The sequence below is a fragment of the Zeus faber genome (genome assembly GCF_960531495.2).
Source record: "Zeus faber genome assembly, chromosome: 14".
In the NCBI taxonomy this organism is placed as follows: domain Eukaryota; kingdom Metazoa; phylum Chordata; class Actinopteri; order Zeiformes; family Zeidae; genus Zeus; species Zeus faber.
In genome coordinates, this window is record NC_137200.1 from 17,416,441 (window position 1) to 17,441,440 (window position 25,000).

Sequence of the window (25,000 nt, forward strand, 5' to 3'; positions counted from 1 at the left end):
TTCTATTTACAAATCCTACAAGAAAACCGTACTCTGGGTGAAAGTTAGATGACAGTTAACAAATCAATTAACAATGACCTCATGACCTTGTCCTCAACACATTGAAGAGCAAATATAATTTTTTTTAATGAATTTACAATTTTGGGCTTACGGAGAAGGTGGCTTCTTTACAAGCAGAAAGGGCAATAATACAGGGAAAATGTAAGTGTTTTAAGTTTGCGGCCAAAATAGGCCTTTTTTTTTTTTTTACATCTGAACCGGTGACGTCACAGGGTTAGTTGTCATTTGTCTGCGACAGCACAGTAGCTGGGTCAGGGGCGGACTGGGACTAAGAAATGGCCCTGGACGTTTTCACCCAGCGAGCCCCCCACAACCAGCCCGCTGATACTCCACCATCCGGCGCCATCGACGCACGTACAAACACACCAGCCCTTGATACCACCACTTAAAAGCATAATGGTTGAATACTCTCGGCTACTGTAACACCAAAACAGAGCAATTTTAAGAGAAAGTGAAGTTTGTTGCCAGCAGGCCACTACTGTGAGGATACCATGATAGATTCAGTCATTGTTTTATGGATGTCCATCTTAGAACAGGCTGTATAATCCATTTTAACGCAGCAAATAAGTCAGATTGCCAATTTGATCACTTTAACCTTGATACTTGAAGCACTTACTCTTCAGGGAAGGTATATAAACAATAAATAATTACACACATCAGGGGTTGACTGTACACATTTGTACTTCTAAAGTGCAGTTAAAATATATATAATACTATTTAAATGAACAAACAAACTGTAAATAATACAAAAGATTGAACAAATATTAAGGTACAGACCAATACTCCTGGCCCGGGTATTGCTGGTCTATAAACAATAAAACAATATTCAAATAAACAAACACCAGCTCGAATATACTTGTACGAGTGCTAGGTTATCGCTGATCCATAAATTATAAGTCATATCTAAAATTGATATTTCCGACACTTTAAGGCAAATGTGTCGTGCAAATGGAGTGTTAAATGCCACTCACAAACCATTAATGTTGGTGCATATTCCCGGGATAAGGAGGGTCCTAAACTGTGCAATTTTAGTTCACAAATGTAATTTCATGAATGGATAGTTACGTGGCTGGATTATTTGGAAGAGAGATTTGGTAAGTAAAGTGAATAAGGAATATACAGTAGGTGCAAATAGCAATACCCAGGATCCAGGGTAGTCGAGCCTTCATTGAAGTTCAATGGATGAGTGTGCTTTGGCTCTGTGATGTGGTGCTTTGTGACTGCAGAAAAGTTCATCCGTTCCGGCCTGGTTACAGTGTAATTCTATGATAGGGTGGTGTGTGCAGCTGTGGGAGGGTTTCCTACGCCGTAACTAATGGTTATTCTGAAGTAGGGCTGCATGATTATGGCTTAAGTGATAATAACGATTATTTAAGTAAATATTGCGATTAATTTATCATTATTATTCATCCATTTTTGGGAACAGAATTATTTTATGGCGCTTTGTAAATGGACAGAAAACTGTTTTCACAATAATAATGTATTCTATAAACATATAAATAAATAAACTAAGGTAAGTGGTTTAACTGACTTCAATTGTCGAGGATATATGAAAATAAAAGATAACAGATAACATAGATAGATAGATAATAGATAACAATAATAATGAAATAGATTGTGTGTAGTGGGCTACACTAAAAACACAAAAAGAATGAAAATATTTCAAAAGACATACACAATAGATAGATGTTCCTTGTATTATGTAATTACTTATGGTCAATGTTACCAGTAATTATAATTCAGAAGGGTTGTATATATTGATATCTCTGGAATGTCTCAATGTAATGTAAATTCTGACAGTGATGTTATTGGGTTTTTATTTTGTAGAACTTACTCTAGTGCTTGTCAGTTGTCCTCAGAAGTGTATGTATTTATGATGTTTAATACGCTGAACTTTGTTTAATCAAATTGTCTTCTGGTCATACTTTAAATAATTATTTTTTTCCAATATAATTAAGGTTAATGGCCATAAAATAATACCTGTTACTTTGTCAATTCATATGATTGAGAGTTTGTATCTTATATTCCTTTAGTTAAAGTCCAGTCATGACTTTATCTGTCACGTGATCTGTGTACTCCGTCAATTTTAGGACAAGGATTTACACGTCTATGAGTGGCGCCATCTTGGTGAGGTAGCGATTGTTGACCACAAACTCCATCCACGATTCTGAACCGATCTGGATAAAACTCGAAAACTCTAAAATAAAACCACACCCTCTTTTCCAAAAATGAGGAGAGGCGGGGCGAAGTGACAGGAGAGACAGTGTGCAGAGGGAAGCCGTTTCTGAGTGGTTTACATTTTTCATTTCACACAAGTAGGAAAAGTAAATCGGAATCTAAAATAAAAACGCACTCTAAGTGTCTCTCCACATCTCTTCTTCTGGCAAAGTTGCCATTCACTGCAGCGCTTGCTGTGTCCTGTCCTGTTACGTCACATTCGAGTTTGCAGTCAATGTCCGATTTTTAGGTGGTCCTATTACAAAAATGAGTCCAGCTGTAATTCTATAGTAATAAAGAAATGAAAATAATTCTTAAATCAAATTTCAACATTCATTTGCCACACATTAATTCACTGGGTATGCCAACCTGCAAGTTGACCTTTAACCTCTTCCAGGCCCATTTTAATTTTCATTTTATTGTTTGCAGGCTGAAACACGAAAGGTTAGATTTTTCACAAACTGATTTTTATCACCCATAAATAACCATAAGACCCATTTTTCCCTCTACTAAAATGGACCAAAATGTCCACGGCTGCAATGTACAAATGATGCTAATGGGGAATCACAGGCAGCAGCAAAGTGCAAGATTTTTTTTAACCTAAGGCTTTAAATAAATGAGTCAAAGCTCATTTCCTGGAATTAATACGTTTTTATTAATTCCAGGAAATGAGCTTTGACTCATTTGTGATGTGATGTGATGTGATGTGATGTGATGCGATGGACGCTACTCACCCTGCCTAGGAAGTGTTTGCGATATGCATGTGCTGCCTCGTTCATCTCCTCTAGACAATACCCATAAGCCCCCGGGGGAGTGTTTTCCTCTCCTCCTCTTCCACCTCCTTCTCCTCCTCCTGCCTCTCCTCCATCCTGTCCTCCATCGACCAAGCCGCTCTCCTCACAGACTGAGGGAGGCGCTGAGGAGGCGGCCTCTGGGTCTTCAATCCAGTAGCCCCCGAACTGCGGCAGGATGACCTGGGGGTAGGGACCCCCTCGCTCCAACACCTGACGTTGCAGAGGAAAGAGGTTAGGAACAGTACCAACACAGTGCGTCCTTGGAATAGGTGCAGTATATTCTGAGATATGTTGGTGTGTGATGGTATATTCCGGTGTGATTTTTAGAAACAGTACCTCCTCTATCCTGGGATAAGGAATGTAGTCATCCTAAAATACCGAGAGAGAGTATTAGAGTCAGGGAAAGCGGAGGATAGAGAAACACATACATACTGTATATTTATAGATATTTATACACACACATACATGAAATGAAACATATACTCATAAAAACTAAATTATTTTAAAAATTTTGAGTGACGGAGAAAGTGTCCCCATTACACATGGTACTTGTTTCATTCCATAAGGAAACGGAGTAAAATAAAACTACCTCCATCGAAATAAAAAGACCGACTGATCTTGACTGGGTTGGTACTGTCGGGGAGGGAGACAGGTGCGCAAATTGCGCCCAGATCGTTCCCTCTCCGTGTCCTCCTCGGGACGGCGACATAGGCAGCTGCCTATGTCGCCTATAGGAACATCGTATATGCATTTATACACATACACATTCAAATAAAATATGCAATGTAAATGACAAGACAGGTGAAAGATAGATGATAATGGTTGTGGCCATGTCAACAAGAAAGCAAAATGGCATTTTAGTTCAGTTCAGATCAAATCACTTCTGTCCAACTGGAGGTAATGTTGGGCCCATTTCAGTCGAGTTCATTTCGCATTGTTTTGTGTCTCTTCAAGCGAAATTGAGTAAAACGAGCAGAGCCCTTTGATGGAAACGGTAGCAACAGCTGAGCGCAAAGGAGCGTCTTCAGATCATGGTTCCCAGTCGTCAGGAATGCAGGAACATCGGGTCTGAGAAGCTCTCTCTCTCTCTCTCTCTCTGAAAAACAGGGCAATCCTGCTGTGTAATCAGAGGTCGAACACAAGCTAAACGTGGCTTTAGTCAAATAAACGTGAAACTTGAGTATACTTTCCTCTACGCATGGACACATGATTTTTGTCCGACCTTGTGTGCCTGATTATCAATTGGAATTTTTTCCCTGCCGATAAAAGTTTTCCTCTGTTGCCATGAAGTGATAGATATTGTCTGCACTAACACCCACAGTAACAAACATATCTCCTGTGTGAATGAGGGATGGTTGCATACCAGTGGAATTTAAACTGTGGGGTGCCCCCCCCCGCCCCACCAAAAAAAGTTTGAATACCACTGTTATATGTGAATGAACAAATGATGCATACGTTTATAATTAAGGCAGACAGATAGATGGACAGACAGACATACAGACAGACACTAGTCCCATGCCTTCTGTCTCGGAGGGATTGTCTTCATCTCTGCAGCCTCTGGTACCTGCTTCATGTTGAGTGAGGACAACAGAGTGGAACAAGTGCAATGACTTAGGTTTTTGATTTAAAGGGGACCTATTATGCTCCTTTTCACCAAGTTAATATATGTTCTCTAAGGTCCCCTTGTTTGGAAAGTTTTTTGGCTGAAAATACCACTCAGATTATGCATTCGACATGCGTCCAATCCACCCTATCTGAAAATGGGCTGCTTCAGTGGGAGTAGCCACCCTCCCGAGGCCCCTAGTTTTGTGATCGACTTCCCGGTTCTGTGAGCCAATGGGGTCTGGGCTTTACTCAGGCCTCCGTTTTATTTACTCTGTAAACTTTGACTCATTTCATCCCAACAGTCCACCAAAATGTGTCTCTGAACAAATTTGATGCAAGAAATAAGCAATTTAGTTACTCAATCTTCACTCCTATTAGATCTACAAGCCTCATTTAAAAGTATGTTCAGAGTTTCATTGCCGTGCTTTAAGCTTGTGGAAGACACGGACGTGGGGATTTTTAGTTTCTTTTAAACGTTGGAAAATAAAATGAAATAAATCTACAATAAAAAAATGTATTGGTTTTATTAAGAGAAAGGCACAGCGAATCACGTGTCACAGTGGAGATATGTGGAAAGTGGAAAGAAAAACACAGCAGAATTATTTTTTAAATACATTTCCATCATCTGCAATTTCTTCATGGACAGTTAGTATTAATCACTATTTATTTTGTAATAATTGTTTGTTTGTTGAGTTACTCAGAGGGCGGTTCTAATTCTACTGGGTCTCAATGGGACATAGCAGTGAGACACAAATTGGAATGGCTCGTTTCAGGGCATGTCTTCTGAATTAGATCGCTGAATTAGTTGTCTAATTTCACGGTTTTGTTTGTTAGTAGGTCCATCAGAGACCAATATGTATGCGCACGAGCACTGAAAAAGTGAGTTTTGCATAATAGGTCCCCTTTAAGCTTAGTATTCATCGACCAAAACAGGGATACTTAAAATAATTAAAACGACAGCAGCAGCAACTAGGCAAATGTAACTCTATATATTATTTAGGGGTCAAGTTGAAATACTCTAATTACTCATGACTGCTATACAATCGATAGTAATCAATACAGAATTGGACTGATAACGAGAACTGAAAATGGCATCAGTATTGGTCAAATCCAAATGATACCCATCCCTACTAATTTTCTATTAAAAAAATAATAATAACAATTATTAAATTCACACTTCACGACTGTCCTACAATTTGAATACCACTCATATGAACTTAGAACACATACACACCCACACAAATCTTGCTCCAAACAACACTCCACCAGTCCAGGGTCTGCGGGGTAGGAGGGGGGCGAGTGACTTGTGTCTGACGTGCCTGGATGGCTCACACCCCCCACACCCCGCAATTGTAACTGCATACACAAACAGCACCCATTGAGCACTGGGGTTTCCAGGGCGGACAGTCGGCCATGGGACCTGGATCTGGACCTGTGGTGGATGCCTGCCGCCAGCGGCCCGGGTTCTTGCGGGTGCGTCTCATGCTGCACATGAAAGTGGGTTGTATGTGGGCGCCTCAGGGGTGCAAGGTCACCTCGTGCTCTTTGGGACTGGTTTGTGCACCTCTGATCTATGTGTGGGTGTTGCTCTGCAGGCTCCTGGCTTGGGGGGGTCTCCTTTGGTTGTGGTGCATTGTGCTCGGTGCTTTCTTGAGGTTGTGAGGTATTCGGCTGCGGGACTCCTGGATGGCCGAAATACCTTTTCCGCTACTTGGAGGCGCTACGATATAGTTCTGACCTCATATACCAGAGCTAATTGAAACAAGTCCCACGCATTCACTGGTGGAAACCTCACACGCACACATGCACTACAGGCATCTGCCTCAAACATGCCCCCGAACGTCATCCTGATTACATCCTTCTCCCTTTCTCTCCTTGTGCCGTAGAAGCTGTTCCAATTTTCCTTAATTTAATTAACTCTGTTTTGTCGATACATGTTGTCATCTAATGCGTCTATGTTCACATTTTCCATGTACATGTTGTTTGTTTCTATGTTTATTTGTCTCACCCGTGGTAACCCCACCCCCTTTTGGAGAAGTAATGATGATTAGTTGTTTATAGACCAAAACATGGTAAGATGGTTCTCCAAAGAGGGGGATTGGTGGTGGTTCTGTGTAGCAAAAAGCTGTGCTCTGGTCATCCAACAGGTCCTCCACAGGACAGAGTTATTGGAAGCAGTTCTCGATGATGAATAAAGAGTGGCATTGCAGGTTGAGAATTTAAACTCCACTTATGGATTAACTCTGTCTTGGATGCAATGGCATACAAATACCCTGTATTGCAGACCAAGCCTGCTGACAGCACAGGTAAAAAAATAAAATAAAATTAAATTAAAATACATAAAATCAAAATTAAACGTTTCAAAAAATGAAAAATGTAAATATATATTTTTTAATTAAATGTATTTTTTTATTGTGTAAGGTTCAAAAATTCAACCAAAAAAATGCCTTCATATAATTTCTAAATTTCCAATACAAGTAAGATTGTAAAAATGTCAAAATAGCTAACAGTCTACCAAAATGGGGAGCACAGTGTAAGGATGAGCATTGGTCAAAAAATTTAAAATAAACACTTCTCAATGTGACGCTTACCTCCATCTTATCCATCATGTCAAAGAAATGAGCCGTCTGGAAAGGGCAAAGAGAGACAAAGTTATGGTCTCTGTCTTAAATTGTGTTTGCATGTGTGTAAATGTGTGCATAAATATGTGCTCGGGTGTGTGTGTGTTTGTAGTACCTTCATGGTGGGGGGCGCAGTACGCGGGGGCGACGGGGGGCAGTCGGCCATCGGGACATTGGAGATGGTCAGCAGCTCCTGTTTGCTAGAGAAAAAACAGAACACGTCAACAACAACAATGAATACGACAACAAACACAATAATAACAGCACCAACAACAACAACAACAATGATAACAAACGCAACAACAATGACAACAATTCTCAAAAGGAAAGCTAAGGAAAACAATGGGAATAATCATTCTCAATTTGACACCAATCAACATCGGTAACAACGATACAACAATTTGTCAATAAAAACAAACCAAAAAATATCAATGTGACCAAGTCCCTCTTATCCAAGTCTCAAGCAAGTCCCAAGTCATTTTTCCTCGGGCAAGACAAGTCACAGGTTATGTCAAGTCAGGTCACAGGTTATCTCAAGTCAAGTCACAGGTTATGTGAAGTCAAGTCACATATTATGTCAAATCAAGTCCTTAGTTGAGGCAAGTCAAGTCTCAAGTCAAGTCAATCCAATCTATCTGGCCTGTTCAAAATGTTATGTCAAGTCACAGATTATGTCAAATCAAGTCACAGGATATGTCAGGTCAAGTCACAGGTTATGCAAGTCAAGTCACAGGTTATGTCAAGTCAGGTCACAGGCGATACAAGTCAAGTCACAGGTTATGTCAAGTCAGGTCACAGGTTATGCCAAGTCAAGTGACAGGTTATGTCAAGTCAAGTCACGTGAAAGGTGATGTTATGTCAAGTCAAGTGACAGGTTATGTCAAGTCAAGTGACAGGTTATGTTAAGTCGAGTCAAAGGTTGTCAAATTAAGTGACAGGATATGTCAAGTCAAGTGACAAGTTATGTAAAGTCACAGGTTATGTCAAGTCAAGTCACAGGTTATGTCAAGTCAAGTCACACGTTATGTCAAGTCAACTCCTTAGTTGAGGCAAGTCAAGTCTCAAGTCAAGTCAACCCAATCTGTCTAGCCTGTTCAAAAAGTTATGTCAAGTCACATGTTATGTCAAGTCAAGTGACAGGTTATGTCAAGTCAGTGCCATTGGGCTGGAGCAGAGGTTCCCAACCACCGCGATCACTGCGGACCAGCTCTAGACTAGATCAAATAAAAAATAAACAAAAAAAATCTATCTATATATCTATATATCTATATCTATATTTATATCTATCTATCTATCTATCTATCTATCTATCTATCTATCTATCTATCTATCTATCTATCTATCTATCTATCTATCTATCTATCTATCTATCTATCTATCTATCTGTCTATCTATCGATCTATCTTTCTATCTATCTATCTATCTATCTATCTATCTATCTATCTATCTATCTATCTATCTATTCATGATGACGATTAGAAGGCCTACCGCGAGGAGGTGGCTGACCTGTCACTCTGCCAACAGCCTCCTCCTGAACGTCAGCAAAAGTAAGGAGCTGATTGTGGACTTAAGGAGAGGATTACAACTTGAACTTGAACTTGAACAACATAAGGACGCATGCGCCGTTGGTGATTAATGGGGCTTCTGTCGACAGGGTGAGCAGCTTCTAGTACCTGCGAGTCTACATCACGGAGGACTTAACATGGACTTTGCATACAGACACTCTGGGAAGAAAGGCGAGGCAGCGTCTTTACTATCTCAGGCAGCTGAAGAAATTCAGGGTCTCGTGAGGATCCTCAAGTCCTTCTACTCTGGAGCAGTGGAGAGCATCCTGACAGGCAACATTGTTGCCTGGTTTGGGAACTGTACTGCTCAGGATAGGCGGGCCCTGCAGAGGGTGGTGCGTTCAGCCGAACGTACCACTGGAACTACCCTCCCCTTCCTGCAGGACTTATACACCAGGTTTAGTAGCAGAGACCGCAGGATCATGAAGGATCCTCACCACCCCAACAACGGACTGTTCCAGCTGCTGCAGGCGGGCAAGCGCCTCCGCAGTCACACAGTGAGGACAGAGAGAGTTTCTTCCCCCAAGCCATAAGGACTGTTGACGCTGAACTCACCAGTTGTCCTCACTGAGACACTCACATAGGCCCCACTGCCTTACTATGCTGTAGGTAGCATACTGTACAGCATACTTTATCATTGTTCTGGGTTACTGCATACTGCGCTGTATTTCTGTTCTGTTCGGTTTAACTGTATCGCTGTGTCTTACCGTTGTATACTGGACTGCATATCTCCACACACACTAACTCACTTTATTTACATGCCACTTTACTGCACATATCTGTATATACAAATAGCCTATCCCATGTATATAAGTCTATTCCCTTTATTTCTATTTTGTATGACCTCTCTGTATTACCAATTTGAGTCTTATTTTATTTTATTTTATTTTAATTTATTTTATTTTATTTTATATTATTCTATTTACTAACTGCATTACGTTTTAGGAATCAGTTACTTTCAGTTAGTTAGTTAGGTAGAAATTAGGTAGCTATTGTGTTCAGTTTAGAATTTATTGTGCATAATCTCCGGGTGCATTGCAATGCACAGAGCATAGAGCCTTTAGCCGAGGGAGAAAAATAAATCTTCCCTTGGCTGAAGAATGCTCCGTCTGTACTTATTCATTCATTAAAACAGGAGTAAAACATAAAAAGGGCAGGTCATGAGTTTTTTGAGAGCATGATCATAAAAAGAGCAGGTAGGGAAACGGTCCCAGGCAAAAGGCAATGCAAAATTGCCATTAACGCTAAGGTCAGAGACGTGTCTGGAATACGTCCATGTGTCTAATCAGACAGGAGTCTCCCATGGCAAGGCAGCTTTTTAGACACGTCGGGTCACAGGGTCCAAGTCGCCCCACCGACATAAAATTAACGTTCACTACTTTGGATTGAAAGAAACGCACATGAGGAAGACAGGGATGCTGCACCGGGGACCCAGTCACCCTTTCGTACATAGTGTTATTTTTGAAAATATCCCTGTGCCATGGTAGAATTTCACAATCAGAATGGAATTACACTACACAATTGTGACATAGCAATAATTCATATTTATAACTTATATTCTATATATCCATAACAATAATGTATCCTGTGCGTCACATCTTTTGTGTATTTTTCAGCTATCTGTACATATTTTAAGTTCTATAAAATGTGATTATGATTTTTTTTACTATTAAGCTTATTTTTTAATCAAATCATCTGTAGTTAAACACACCAAACCTCACCATGACAAATTCCCAGCCTATGGCAATGTACTGGGCGGAACATTGATTCTGACTGTAAGCTGATTCTGGCTCTGAATCACAAGTTACATGTTCATATACAAGGAATTTGAGTGAAAGGGCGATTATTATAATAATTATAATAATAATAATAATAATAATAATGATAATAATAATAATAATAATAATTATTATTATTATTATTATGGCGGGATCTAGTCTCTGAGAAAAGTTTGAAAGTTTCTTAATATATTTAATCCACACAAATCTTAATAGCTCACATGTTGAGAACAAATGACTACCGTAAATCTTCATCTACGTTGAATTTGTGAAACACAGCATGGGCACACACGCTCTGCCCAGGTTTTACGGACTCAGTAAGTCAAACGGGTAAATGTAATTACCCTTTGGTTGAAACCTGGCTGATAAATGATGCCCGGCGCTGACGTCACAGCTGTGAGTCATCTCTCCACCTCCTGCACTCCTAACCCTATTTCCCATAATTCTCTAGCGGGGCTACTGTCTGTGAGCGTGTGTGTGTGTGTGTGTGTGTGTGTGTGTGTGTGTGTGTATGTGTGTGTGTGTGCGTGTGTGTGTGCGTGTGTGTGTGTGCATGTGTGTGCGCGTGTGTGTGTGTGTGTGTGTGCGTGCGCCATTCCGGCAGTCATAAAGTACATCACTGCTGTAATAACCGAGAGAGACGGAGAGAGAGAGAGAGAGAGAGAGAGAGAGAGAGCATCCTGTCTGTATAAATAGTAATAGAGTTGTAATTTCTCAGAAGATGATACCTAACGTGCGTCTGTAGATTCATCATTGAACACTTATTATTAAAAAGACACCATTCATCACACACACACACACACAGACACACATTTCTTTCTTTCTATCTTCATATATGAAAATTTAAATAGATAGTAACAAAGCGAGACAGGAACAATGGCGGTCTCCCAGTTGGTTTAACCACAATTTTACCCAAGAGACACATGGGAAGTAGCAGACTGAGTTCAACATCAGCAACACTCCTGGTATGTCGCTACAAAATCATTTTAAAAGTAAAAAAAAAAAAAGCCTAAAAAGGGAATAGTATAACGCTTAAATTATTTCTTGGAGAATTGCATGGTAGTTGAGACGCCTGCGTGCCAAAGCAATCCTTTCCGGACGCACTTTTGCAGCTGACAAGATGTTGCATACCATCACTCTCTGCGGTGGTATTATGTTCTCCTCAATAGCTGCATTAATCCGGTGTTAATCCATTGTTAATCTGAGAGACAATATGCTTTAAAGAGGACCTGAAGAGGCTTTGATTGGTTCGACGAGAAGCGATGAGCTTTGTGTGTGTGTGTGTTCGTGTGTGTATGTGCGTATCAAAATTAACCGCTTCACTGTACGTCTGAGAAACCGTCGATTTTCCCCAATTTCCGACGGAGAAAAACACCTGTCCTACCTCGTATAAAATGAACGCCCTCCCCTGACACTTTCGCCCCATTCTGTGTCATTTTCATCCTTTGTTCCTCTTTTAAAACATTTCCTTCCCTATACTTCTCTCTCCCTCATCACCTTACCGCCCCGCCCACCAACCCCCATGTTTCTCTCTCTCTGTATTTCTCTCCCTGATCCACCTTCTCGTCCCCGTCTATTTGCTCTAATCCTCCCGTTCCTCACATCCCATCTCATCTCTCTTTCTGCTCATGCAAATTAGGCTTCCTTCGCTCCTTATCCCTGTCTTCCCTACCTTGCTCGCGTGATCACATTTTCCTCTGGTGCCTAAAAACCAGAGGAAGGGGGACGCCAACACTGAATGACACGCGCAAGCATTTGCACATCACACATTTCACGTGTCCTACTCTGGTGCACTTCCTTCACGCGAGGCAGAAGGAGAAACATATTGAAATGCGCAAGGTTGAATATTGACTTCATTGAAGGCTGATAAAACACAAAGGAGTATATGGCATGGACATTTGAATATGCACATATGATGTATTCCAAATATATTTTACAGATTTGAAAGGATTTGATTTAGATTTGAAAGGATCTTAACTTATTTTGCATCATTTGAGTTTGGGCGTCTGGGCTATCCTGCTCATCCCTCCTCACAAGGTGTACACCAAACATATAAAAGCGATGAAGAAGACATGCACATCCAATACCACATCAGATGGGTGCTGGATCAAACAAAAATATTGCTGTTTTTTTCATGCAGTATAAAAACAGTACAGAAAACAGACATACTTAGTGAGCTAGAAATATAGGAGTGGTGAGCTTGAATCCCCACATTGGATAGAAGAGTAGAACCCAACAGGTGGCGGGAAGCTTAAATAGGCCAGCCCACAAGGGTGTGGAGGCATGTGGCGCCATCAATATGTCTGACAGAACTCCGCAGAGCTCCGCAAGCTACAGTATGTATCAACAGTTATCAGCGTTACCTCCAATTTCTCTCACTTTATGAAATGTTATTCTTCATCTCTCCACCTATCTGTCTATCTCAGGCGTTTAGCAGAAGCATGTTTCCAAAATAACTTATACATGAAATGCGTACATTTGTGAGTGAAGATGGTATCGGTCATCTGAAAGGGAAGTGTCACGATGCAGTCATGTGAACCCAAGTGCAGGACTCAAGAATAGATGCAAATAAGAACTAGGGTTTATTGAAGAGGAAGAGCACTAGAGAGAGAGCGCGCAAGAGAATAACTTTAACAAAGGGCAAAAGAAGGAACAGAATAAACTAATACAAAAGAGGGGAAACAATGACAATACCCCCCCTCCCAGACATCCCTACAGGCTGAACAGGCCGGGGAAACAAAAAGAGGGGTCAAACGGAGCAGGGAGCAATGGAGCAGCACCCCAGGTAGGTAGACTCATCCAGGAGGGCGACCAAGGTAAGGCAAGTCAACTGGCTGACTGCCAGAGGTCTGGCCGGACGTCTGCGGAGAAAGCCAACTGGGAGACAGTCCAGGGGAATGGTGTAGCCAGGGAAACAGATGGCAGCTGCATCTGCAGCTACCTCTTGTCCTGGAAGATGGGAGGCTGTTGCTGTATCTGGGCTGGAAGCAAGGGTGCTGCTGCTGCTGCTGCTGCTGCTGCTTCACCTGGGGCTGGAAGCTAGTGTGCTTCTGCTGATGCTGCTCCACCTGGGGATGGAAGCTAGGGTGTTGGTGCTGCTCACGGACTGGAGGTAGCTGCAGCGGAGGGGCAGGTGATTTCTGCAGTTTATGGGCTGAAGACAAACATGATGCTGTAGTGACAGCGGACAAAACAGACAGGCACAGGCTGGACGTCGACAAGGGCAACCAACAACTCAGGACCAGGAATGGATTGAGCCGAGCAGGGGCGGCCGAAGGCTCTGGAGCAAAAACGGGCTGAGCTACGGCAGGGGCAGCGAACAGCTCGGGAACAGGAACGGATTGAGCCTTGCAGTGTCGGCTGACAGCTCTGGAACAGGAACGGGCTGAGCTCCAGCAGTAGCGACCAAAGGCTCTGGAACAGGAACGGGCTGAGCTCCAGCAGTAGCGACCATGGGCTCTGGAACAGGACGGGCTGAACTTCGGCAGGGGTAGCCAATAGCTCGGGAACAGGAACGGGCTGAGCTTTGGCAGGGGCAGCCGACAGCTAAGGAAAAGAAAGAGCTGAGCCTTGGACTGCTGGGCAATGGAGACTGGGGAGCGCTGGGCTGCAGAGAAAGCCTGGTGGATCCTTGAGGCAAAAGTTGAGACCACGCTTTCTCCTGGAAGGATATTTTCTGATGCGCGACACCCATAAAGGGGACAGCTGAGCATCTTCAGGGGCAGGCACAGAACAGGTGAGTAGCAGCCTAGCCAGCTTAGGACTGAGGGCTAGGCTAAGATTAAGATGGGAATCCAGGCTCACGAACCCGACTCCGGCACAAAGCTGGCAGAATCAGGGTTGACTGGAAGGGCCAAAGCTAGCAGACTGGCAGCGAGCAGCCCAAAGCTAGCGAACTGGTGGCTAGTAGGTCTAAAGCTAGCGGGCTGGTGGCTAGAAGGCCTTAAGCTAGCAGGCTGGTGGCTAGCAGGCTGGGGCTTAGCAAGCCTAGAGCAAGCAGGCTGGTGGCTAGCAGGTCCCACGCTAGGGTTTATTGAACGGAACAAGGGGGTAAGCATGGCAGGCGGTGAAGGTCAGGTAGGCAAGGCAGGTAGGTAGGTCAGGCAGGACAAACAAACAGACAGGTGGGCAGGCCGGCGGGGAACTGGCGAGTTGGTAAGTGAGGGTCTTGACAACGATCTGGCAAAGACTGAGTGAACGGGGAACTGGTTATATACTGCTGGAGTAATGAGTAAGGTGAAGACAGGTGGCTAGATTGCAGAGAGAGAGAGAGAGAGAGAGAGAGGGAGAGAGAAAGAAAGAAAGAAAAGACAGAATAACTACAAAAAAACAAGGAAAAGCCCTTGACAGGAATGAACATTTCACAGCGAAACTTGTGATTTTTATTGATACAAATGGACAAGTGGGCCGGGGTCTGCTCAGCAAATATAAACCTAGGTTAGGGCCCTGTAGAAGTTGTTGGTGTGAGGAGGTCAGAGGAGGAGGACGAGTCAGGGTGTGGCCTGAGGGATGGAGATGGAGATTCAGGAAAACAACCAGTGATTCTTTGTGACTGACTCAAGCGAGATTCAGGAAATTCATCACTGATTGTAGACGTGGAAGGGTAGCTCCATAAACAATGTTCCACCCCATAGCAACGGGAATGGGAAGTTAGGCAGCGAAAATCCCGAAAGAGGCAAGCAACATGGGAGGCACCCCCACCCCCTACTCTCGTATAGGCCTCGTTGTCCTTTAGAGGTCTGAATGAATCACTGCGGCCTCATTTAGACGCTGACATTTCCACAGTAAAGAAATAACTCTGACCCAGACAGAGACCCAGAACAGTAAATGAGTCTGTGCGTCTCTCTTAATGCTGGTGTGTCTACTCTTTATTTGTGTTTAAAACACACAAGAACATATAATAGAGAGAGGAAAAAAGGGGTTTGGCACGGTAATTATATTGATGTGTTGGTGTAAGGAGGGTTTGTTTAAACCAAATCTAAAGGTGACAAGGCGTCTGTTATCACTCTTGGCTCATTATTTTGGTTTTTACCACAGTTACCATCAGGAAACCTCCCAGAACCTTCCGCCAGGTTGCCACAACTTTTATGTGACCGACTTCTCTTCAAACAGTGAGTGTATGTTCGAATAACGAAGACAGACTTGTGCTTTTCCAAATCGAGGGAGGCGCTGTGGGAGAGAGGAGCCTTTCGTAATAAACCAGGAGGCAACGCGTCACTTTCATACACTACACACAACAGCGTGTACTGAAAGTCCCTCTCCACAACCCTTGAGCAAAGTGCAAACCACAGAATGCCATTGTCCCCAGATCAAAAAGACTTGTGAGTCCTATGCTTGTACGTATGCCAAATGCTAGTACAGACACATTTTGTTTCCTGGGATGAATATGAATGAATGAATAATGCTGATTTGCCTATTGGCTGACTAAAAAGTGCATTTAAACACATACTCATATGTATGTATGTATGTATGTATGTATGCATGTATGCATGTATGTATGTATGCATGTATGTATGTATGTATGTATGTATGTATGTATGTATGTATGTATGTATGTATGTATGTATGTATGTATGTATGTTTGTATGTACAGTATGTATGTATGTATGTATGCATGTATGTACAGTATCTGTATGTATGTATGCATGTATGTATGTATGTATGTATGTATGTATGTATGTATGTATGTATGTATGTATGTATGTATGTATGTTTGTATGTACAGTATGTATGTATGTATGTATGCATGTATGTACAGTATCTGTATGTATGTATGTATGCATGTATGCATGTATGTATGTATGCATGTATGTATGCCTGCATGTATGTATGTATAGTATGTATGCATGTATGTATGTCTGTACGTATTTATGTATGTATGTATGAATGTATGTATGTGGGTGTATATATGTTTGTATTTACAGTATGCATGTACGTATGTATGTGTATGTAGGCTATGAGAGTAGAAGAGGAAAGGAGAGGAGAGGAGGCGCAGAGGACGAATAAGAATAGGGTTCGAAGTGAAGTAAATGGCAGTCGAGAAGGCTGGGAGGTCACACTCCCCTACTGGGATGAAGAAAGGCTCTCTTCATCCCGGAGTCATCTTCACAGGGAGACTCAGTGTGGGCTGAAGCACACATCCCGGCCTGTGGCCTTTGTGTATGAGAGCAAATGTCTGTGTTTGTGTTCGGGCCCACTCTGATCATTTTACAATGTGCCTGTGTACATTATTGTAGATTTGCAGAGGCAGGCAGCTCTGCAAAAACAACCTAGCCCTCACCCTAAGTCTGAAAATACTCAATACTAGATAATAAATGATTGTAACAGGTGGAGAGAGTTTCCCTTATTTTAAGTTTCTAGCATTAAACAGGATCCTGAGGAGTGAAATTATCATTTTTGTGGAACATTGTGTAGGGTCAGGACCACGCTCCCTAGGGGCCCATGAGAATAATTGTTTTTTTGTTTTTTTTTAATTCCTCATAAAAAAAAAAAAAATCATTAGGCTATTGCTTCCAGCAGTCTAAATGGCAGCTCATACATGAATGTGAAACTAAAGGTGGGCATTAACATAAGAAAATGATGACCGAATAGGCCAACCAATGAACATTTATTCATGAACGGGAAACTATAAAGACCTAAATTTAAGGGCCACATAAGCTACATGTAATAAACTCGGTTCATCTGTATGTCCTTACGTGCTGAGAGATCGTCCTGTCTCTCAGTTAAATTAACAATACCCGCTGAGGCTATGATTCTGCTGCTTTTTCTCTGCTTTTCGGTGTACGCATTCAAGCTTTAGATTGACACCGCATTCACAACCGAAAAAATGAAAGTGCACAGAGCGTTGGACATTTGAGCTCTCTCAAAAGAGCAGTTGGGAATTTTGTTGTCGCCGCGTGGCACGAGATGCAAGACGTGTGATGAAACAAATGCCATATGTTTGAACAGATTCCACTCAAATCCACGGGTGTTGCCTGGACTACAAATATGGACAAGGATGATGGAGTTTTTTTTGTTTTTTTTTCTTTTCCTTTCACATGATTTTAGCAACATTAACCTAATGTGACATCCCTTACGCTTTGGGATCTAGCATTGGACTAAAAATTGTAATCGAGAAGGGTCAAACTAACCCCCGGGGCCCAAGTTTGCACGACTTATTTGCGAACACAGAGATAAACGTCAGTGCGGCGGAAACGCAGCTGGCACCTGCTCCCAGCTGACAGACTGATGTCAGAACCGCTCCATCAGTCGGATCTGGGAGGAAACCCAACTGAGCTGTGTCATAAATCAATGTCAAGCGGTCCTCCCGGCTAATCCCACAATGCATCATGCCGACCGCCTCACCCGTTTGGTCCTCTTTACATTTCTATACCTACGTATGAGGGAACGTGAAATGGCCTAGGCATACTTTCAACCAGAGGGAATTGTACGGAGAGACTGGCAAGACCTTTTTTTTCTCGCTCAGACAGAGGGCCGTCTCCTCTATCAAACCCCGGCGGTGGAGAACGATTCTGAAAAGCAATGAAATCCATAAGAATACCTCCTCCGCCCTGCTCCCCCGTGAGATGATCCGTCAACCAAATTGGTTGAAGCTTTCAATGGGACATTTCAGCTCCTCCCGTATTTGGTGTGGCAAATCTTCCGGAAAACGCTCTCAGAAGTAACGACGTATTACCGTCACAACTACCGCAATGGTATATTTTTGCCTGTCAGGCCTGTCACGTACCGTTGAAGTGTATGATGCATTGAGACATTAAAACATGCGAAAATCCCCAGGAAGAGATCATTTTGAACCATTCTTTTTGTCTTAGGCGTGCTTCACACCAAATCCGTAGTCGCACCCGACAGTCGGACCCTCCCCCTAGTGCCCGACGGATGAACGGCGTCTGTGTTTCGCGTCGCAAAATATGTGGAAAATGGGAATGAATGGACTTGCGGTTTGTTCTTGTCGTTGTGGGATTCGCTGTGAAGCAGCTTACATGCCCTTCTCATCCCCTCTATCACTTGTCACATTTTTGATTCAATATTTTTTTTTCCCCAAAATCTCCCCAACAAGCAACGCAGCTCAGGTGAATAAAGGTGATGACACCAATCAGCTAAAAGAAAATGCCTGTCCAGTATTTAAGCATCATTTTTTAAAATTCACAACATTTTGATGGTGAAATATAAATTACAGCCAATCCAGTCAGGGTTTAGACCTGGTGTTAACGCATTAACTGCGGCAACTGTTTGGTTTTGGATGTTTCTGGATGACAAGAGAGGGTCTGAGGGTCTTTTTATGCTGTTGATCACTGCATATTGTTGAATAAAAGTGTTTCAGCTAGAATGGGATGCCATGTTGGCGCGGTCGGCCCCGGTCAGATGATGGAGCGGGTGGTGTGCAATTTATATTTGCGTTCAAAGTTTTGTTCGCTCGGTACATTCAAGACTTAAATCAAAGTGATCACAATGAGAGGAGGACTTACTGAGCTGCAATTATTGCATAAAAATAAGCTGTGTAACCCATCACCTTTGCGAAACATACGCACATCATCAACACAGTGCGCATGATTCATTGCTGCACTTTATCTTCCTCGGCTTGGAGCAAAATTACACCATGGCATCAGGAAATTTTGCCACAGAGGGCCCCATTTATTGAAATCCCCAAGTGCCCTTTTTGCAGCCTGTCGCTGAGGTCTGTTTTCACCTTCCAAAAGAAAAGATTTGTCTTTGTTTAGTAAATTCTTAAATTTAAGGATAGATTGCCATCAACAGCGTGTGTAGAACTGAGTGGCATCTAGCTGTGAGGTTGCAGATCGCAACCAACCGAAAACCCCTCTCCGTGGTGGTGCAACGTGGCGGCCTCCGGGGAAGAGACGGTAGGTCGCGGGCAAAAGGCCCTCTCTAGAGCCAGTGTTTGGTTTGTCCGTTCTGGGCTTCTGTAGAAGAAACACGGCGGTGCAACGTGGCGGCGTCCGTGAAGCGTGCCCACTCCCTATGGAGACGAAAACGGCTCAGGGTCTTCTTCTAGGGTCACGCCAAAACAACAATTCTTATCTTCATGGGTTTATACCCTAATGAAAACATACAAATTAATATTATTTTCAATTTCTGCCAATTCCCTTCCATAAATGCCCCTATTTCTCGCTGTATTAAGCTCTCTCATCGTCGTCTCTCATCGTCGTCTCGCATCAAATCCAGGTCTGTTAATCGGGTCGTGGTTGTTCCTATTTCGAGTTTAACTCAATTAAGATAATCCTGGTAAGGTGTTTACATACACCGATCGTGATCGGCTTATTCAAGTGCATGTAACCGCATTGACGAATTTGGAGATGGAAGTCTCTATTTTTATATTATATATATATACTGTATTTATAAAACATGTTTTAATTAAATGCAATTCTATCAATCACGACACCGGTTCACATGAATTTAGAATGCAGGCTTCCGGCGCCATGCTCCTTACCATTGGAAATAATTGAAATTAGAGTTTAAAAGAATCATTTTTTGGGCCAATGAGATAATGGAATGTCAAAAATACATTTCTCAAAATGTAAAAAAAGATAGAGGCAGTAAAGGGGTGCTGAGAGAGAGAGAGAGAGAGAGAGAGAGAGAGATCAGTGTCTGCTCTCTGCTCCTATCAAGTGATTCAGTTTAAATGCCTGACTAGATTCATTTCCTCATCAGCCTTCTCTCTCTCTCTCTCTCTTATTCTCTCTCTCTCTCACACTCTCTCACAGACACACGCACACACGCACGCGCGCGCGCACACACACACACACACACACACACACACACACACACACACACACACACCATCCCCTTTAATCTCAAACATCCTTTTTTCTCCCGTTCAACGTTAATGCTCTCCCCCCCTTCGCTCTATAAGCCAAGAATTGTGCAAGAAATGAAAGCATAGGGTGATCTGCTGTACACACACACACACACACACACACACACACACACACACACACACACACTCACACACACACACACACACACACACACACACACACACACACATCCGACAAAGACAAGTACAGGTGCTTATACAAGACAGTCGACACACACATGACACATAATCAAACACGCCAAATAACGATACACACATAAGCACAGCGGCAAGCATATATCAACACACATTGGAAAATACACATTGAAAAACACATATACACAAACACACGCATACATACACACACACACACACACAAAGATACACACATACAACAGAAACACGTAAATACCACAAATAGGCGGCCTGATTAGTGTCACAGTTAAATCCTGCGTTGTTCACACACACACACACACACACACACACACACACACACACAAACAGCCATACGAGAACACATGGCAACACACTCAGAATTACATTATCCCATCTCTCCCTCTCTCTCTATTTCACTAATCTGAGCTCTGAGCCCCCACAGCGATGTCGGGCCTCACATCCTCCTCCTCCTCCTCCTCCTCCTACTCCTCCGCCGACCTCCTACAACAACTACTACTCATGCTTTCACACCCCGGGTTGCGCCGAAACCTCTGAACCGCACGGCATTTAGCACATTTTTCCATTTCAGACAGAAGGCAGGCTTTTATTCTCCAAGGCCCGCAGGAGCACCAGGGCGAGTGACTCGCATCACCACGCCCGCCTGCACCTGTTAGGGATGGGTGTGGCTGAAATAGCCACACCCATTAATCAGAAGGGGCTACACTAATACGATGTACTGTATATCGATGTACTGTATATCAAAGCCCTCAAAAGACAGACTCTTCCTGGCAGGAAGAGAACCCTATCCTCTATCTTTGTTTCCATGTATGTTTAGTTGCCTTGTCATCTCCTCTATGAATGTAAAATTCAGTTTAGGAAGACGCTTCATCTGGAGCCTGGGATGGAATCGAACTTGCAGAGGCACATTTTGAACCCGCAGAGCAGCAACTGTGAGGGTAACGTGCTGGGATTTAGTTTTTCTTTCTAAATAATTGTGACCGGTAGTATTAAGAATTGAACTTTACACGTTCCCCTGTCCTGTTAGAAGATATAGATATATCCCATAGCATATATGGGGCCGATGCATTACAGTTTTATTCTTAGTTCTATAAGAGCTATGTAAACTCAAACCAACAACTGAGACCGAAAAAAAGGGTTAAGAATATGTTATTTTCAGCTGGTGGCATACAATTAATTACATACCTATGTTTCATCTTTTTTTGAGCTTGAATGTACTCATTATAAATGTATTTGTGATGTATTAAATCCCCATCTCCAGCGCCCTGTGGAGGGTACAGTGAGTGAATATGAAAGAAGGACTAAAAATTACATAAGGGCGACTGCCCCTCTCGATACAGTAGAGGGGATTTACATATTTCATGGAGGACAGCAGGGGATATGGGCCAGCTTTTGTCAACATGTTTGGGGAAAGGAGGGAACAAATGGCCTAACCACCGGCTGCTGACACTTGAAAAGACAGTATGTATGACAGTATGACTTTCCACTTACAAGGACTGTCATGTAATTTAATATGAGGTTTATTGCCAACTTTTTCTGGTTTATTGTTTATTTCTAGGTACAGTATATATATCATTTTTCTATATTTTTCTATACTTTATTATACATTTTATTTATATTATTATTTATTGTTCACTGTTCATTTCCAGGCTTACTTTTATTTGTTATTGTTATCATTAGGTCATTGTATTGTATATTACCAAATTCTTATTGTTCACTGCTTATTTAAGGCTTCTATTTTTCCCAGTTTATTGTTTGTGGCTAGGTTTATTTGTTTTTAATTAGTTCATTGTTTTTGCTCAGATTTTTATTATAATTCTCCTAGCCATTATCGCTGGTCTCTCGAACCCATGGACACAAATTAATAATATTTGTATTCGGGCCCGTCCACACATGTGGTGGTCCGAGTTTGATCCACATCGGACTATATCTGTAGGAGGAGAAAAATGGAGACGGGAGACGGGAAGCAAATCGCTGGTCTTTGAGAGCCAGGGGAAAAAAAAAACAATTCAGAATATACATCCGCTGCCGAAACAGATTGTCAAAACGATCGCATCTACACCGGAACGGACTGTCCCTACTCACTAGCCCTCTCTATTCTGAGGTTATCCCAATTTACAGGGAACTGTGTGTGAAGGGGCTCCTGGATGGATGCTGACTTCATCCATCCGCTTCCGAGAGGACAGCCGTATACCGACACGCACCGGGGTTATAACAATGACAAGCCCTGGTTCACAGTCTCGTTTTTTCCATTGTTTGGCTTGTTTTCACACTGGTGCAATTGCTGCCACTCACAGTCTGGATGAATTGACAGATGCTGTAACATCATACAGTATATCAGCTTTAGAGAGGACAGCAGTACCGCACCGGCCGACATGCACCAGGGTGAGTTATAATATTGACAATCCCTGGTTCACAGACAAACTCAGACGGCCTGGACTAATACACGTATTAGTTCTTAGATATTAAGCCAAATTCCAAAGTAATGGTGGTCTACAATAAACATTATATTTTATAGTCAAAGCCAAATTTGTTGCCATTATAACATTAGCGTGCATTCCATTACAGACAATTAATTTGTTTATATGTGATCTTGAATTGTAGTTAGTCATAACATTAACCTTAATAAATTCTTCAGTATTGCCAATAGGGCTTGTACATCGTTTCATCACACACATCACACCACAATGAGGTCATCTTTGTAGCAGCAGGTGCATTGTTGCTGTCGTGCGTAACTTGGTAGCGATGGTTCTTTTGCATTTTGCCTGTGGTCATTGTTTAGTAAGTAATGGTCTAAGTATTTGTCATTTTGGGAAGTCCTAGACCCCATGCATTGCTGCCTGCAGCTATATTTTAAATTGTTATTGTACATTTTTACGTTAATTGTACTGTATATTGGAAAATGTCCCTATACCGTCTCCTAGTTCATTTCTAGTTTACTGTACATTGCCAATTATTTTCTTGTTCACTGATACTATTGTTTTTTCATTCTTTTATTATTGTTTTTTTTTTTACCAAATTTCTACTGTTCATTATTTATCTTTAGGTTTATTTTGAGGTATATTGTTAAAAGTTTATCAATTTAGTGTTCAGCTCCAAAATTGCCAAATTATTCTTGCATATTTTTTTTATAATTTCTTTGTTTGTTTTCCTGTTACTTTAGGATTTCGAGTTTAGGGTTATTTTTCATATTGTTGTATCTATCTATCTATCTATCTGTCTATCTGTCTGTCTGTCTGTCTGTCTATCTATCTATCTATCTTTCTATCTGTCTGTCTGTCTGTCTGTCTGTCTGTCTGTCTGTCTGTCTGTCTGTCTGTCTATCTATCTATCTATCTATCTATCTGTCTACATCTGTCTGTCTATCTGTCTATGTCTGTCTGTCTATCTATCTATCTATCTATCTATTGGTCTGTCTGTCTATCTATCCATCTATATTCTTTCCTTTCTCCTATGCAGAAGATTGGACATTAACAAGGAGCAGTATGAATATTTTTAATACCAATAAATGCTGTTGTTTTTTGTTTTAAAGCTTAATAACAACCATCATCATATGCGTAATACGTGTGCAGACTTAATATGTTATTTGATCAATGATTTGATTCATTATTAAAAATCAAGTTGTTGATTTAAAGCTTCAATCATCGAGGGTCGGTGAGTAAATTTAAGCGACATTTACGCTCGAATCTCAGAAAATGTTCAAATATTTGGGATGCAAATCCAATCTTGAAAAGTGCTTTGACCATTTTCCTTTTGTTGGTCTTCTTTGAAGGATATACTCATTGTAAAACCAGATTCAGTAATTCTATTTCCACTTCAGTTCATCAACGTCTACTGTGTTTGCACTGACCGCGTGTCCCATATACTGTGTTGTTTGTGTTGTGTTGCTTTAAATTGTTCCATAACATAATTTCCTCTTGGAAATAATGACTGAACGACCGTATTTCCTCAAATAGTAACCGGGGCCTTTTTTTTTACCTCAACTGTAGCAGGGTCCAGGCGTTTAGTGGAATCAGTTTAACATTAGAGGCAGGCTTTCATATCGAATTCCCTGTGTTTAATAAGTATCTTTGATCATATTTTAGTATGGATTTCATCTGTATATAAGTTCTGTCTGGGTTTCATGCCATGCAAACACATGTATGGTGAAAACAGAGAGAGCTAGTAGCTACTCTAAAAGTCACACTCGTGGTGGTAGCCGACGGGGGAATAACAGTTTTCCGAGTTCGCCCTGAAGGCACCACTTCCTGCCTGGAGCTAGAGCCAGAGCGCTCAGAGTGGGGAATTTTGCCCCAAGAAGCGATCTACGATCTGCTCCGCAGCAGCAGGAAACAGAGTTAAATGAACCCATCTACAATAAAAAAAAACAACACAC

The 25,000-nt window shown here is 42.0% G+C and overlaps 1 protein-coding gene across 1 annotated transcript in view; it reads right to left on the reverse strand.

Moving 5' to 3' along the window:
- Window positions 1–25,000, reverse strand: part of rap1gap2b (RAP1 GTPase activating protein 2b) — a gene marked incomplete at both ends in the record, with an annotated part of 56,165 nt that overhangs the window by 15,205 nt on the left and 15,960 nt on the right. Inside the window, 5 exons of the mRNA XM_080013475.1 lie at window positions 3,012–3,281; window positions 3,408–3,440; window positions 4,591–4,638; window positions 7,268–7,303; window positions 7,413–7,497. Of these exons, the coding sequence (XP_079869601.1) occupies window positions 3,012–3,281; window positions 3,408–3,440; window positions 4,591–4,638; window positions 7,268–7,303; window positions 7,413–7,497 (472 nt within the window). The remainder of the gene's footprint in view (window positions 1–3,011; window positions 3,282–3,407; window positions 3,441–4,590; window positions 4,639–7,267; window positions 7,304–7,412; window positions 7,498–25,000) is intronic.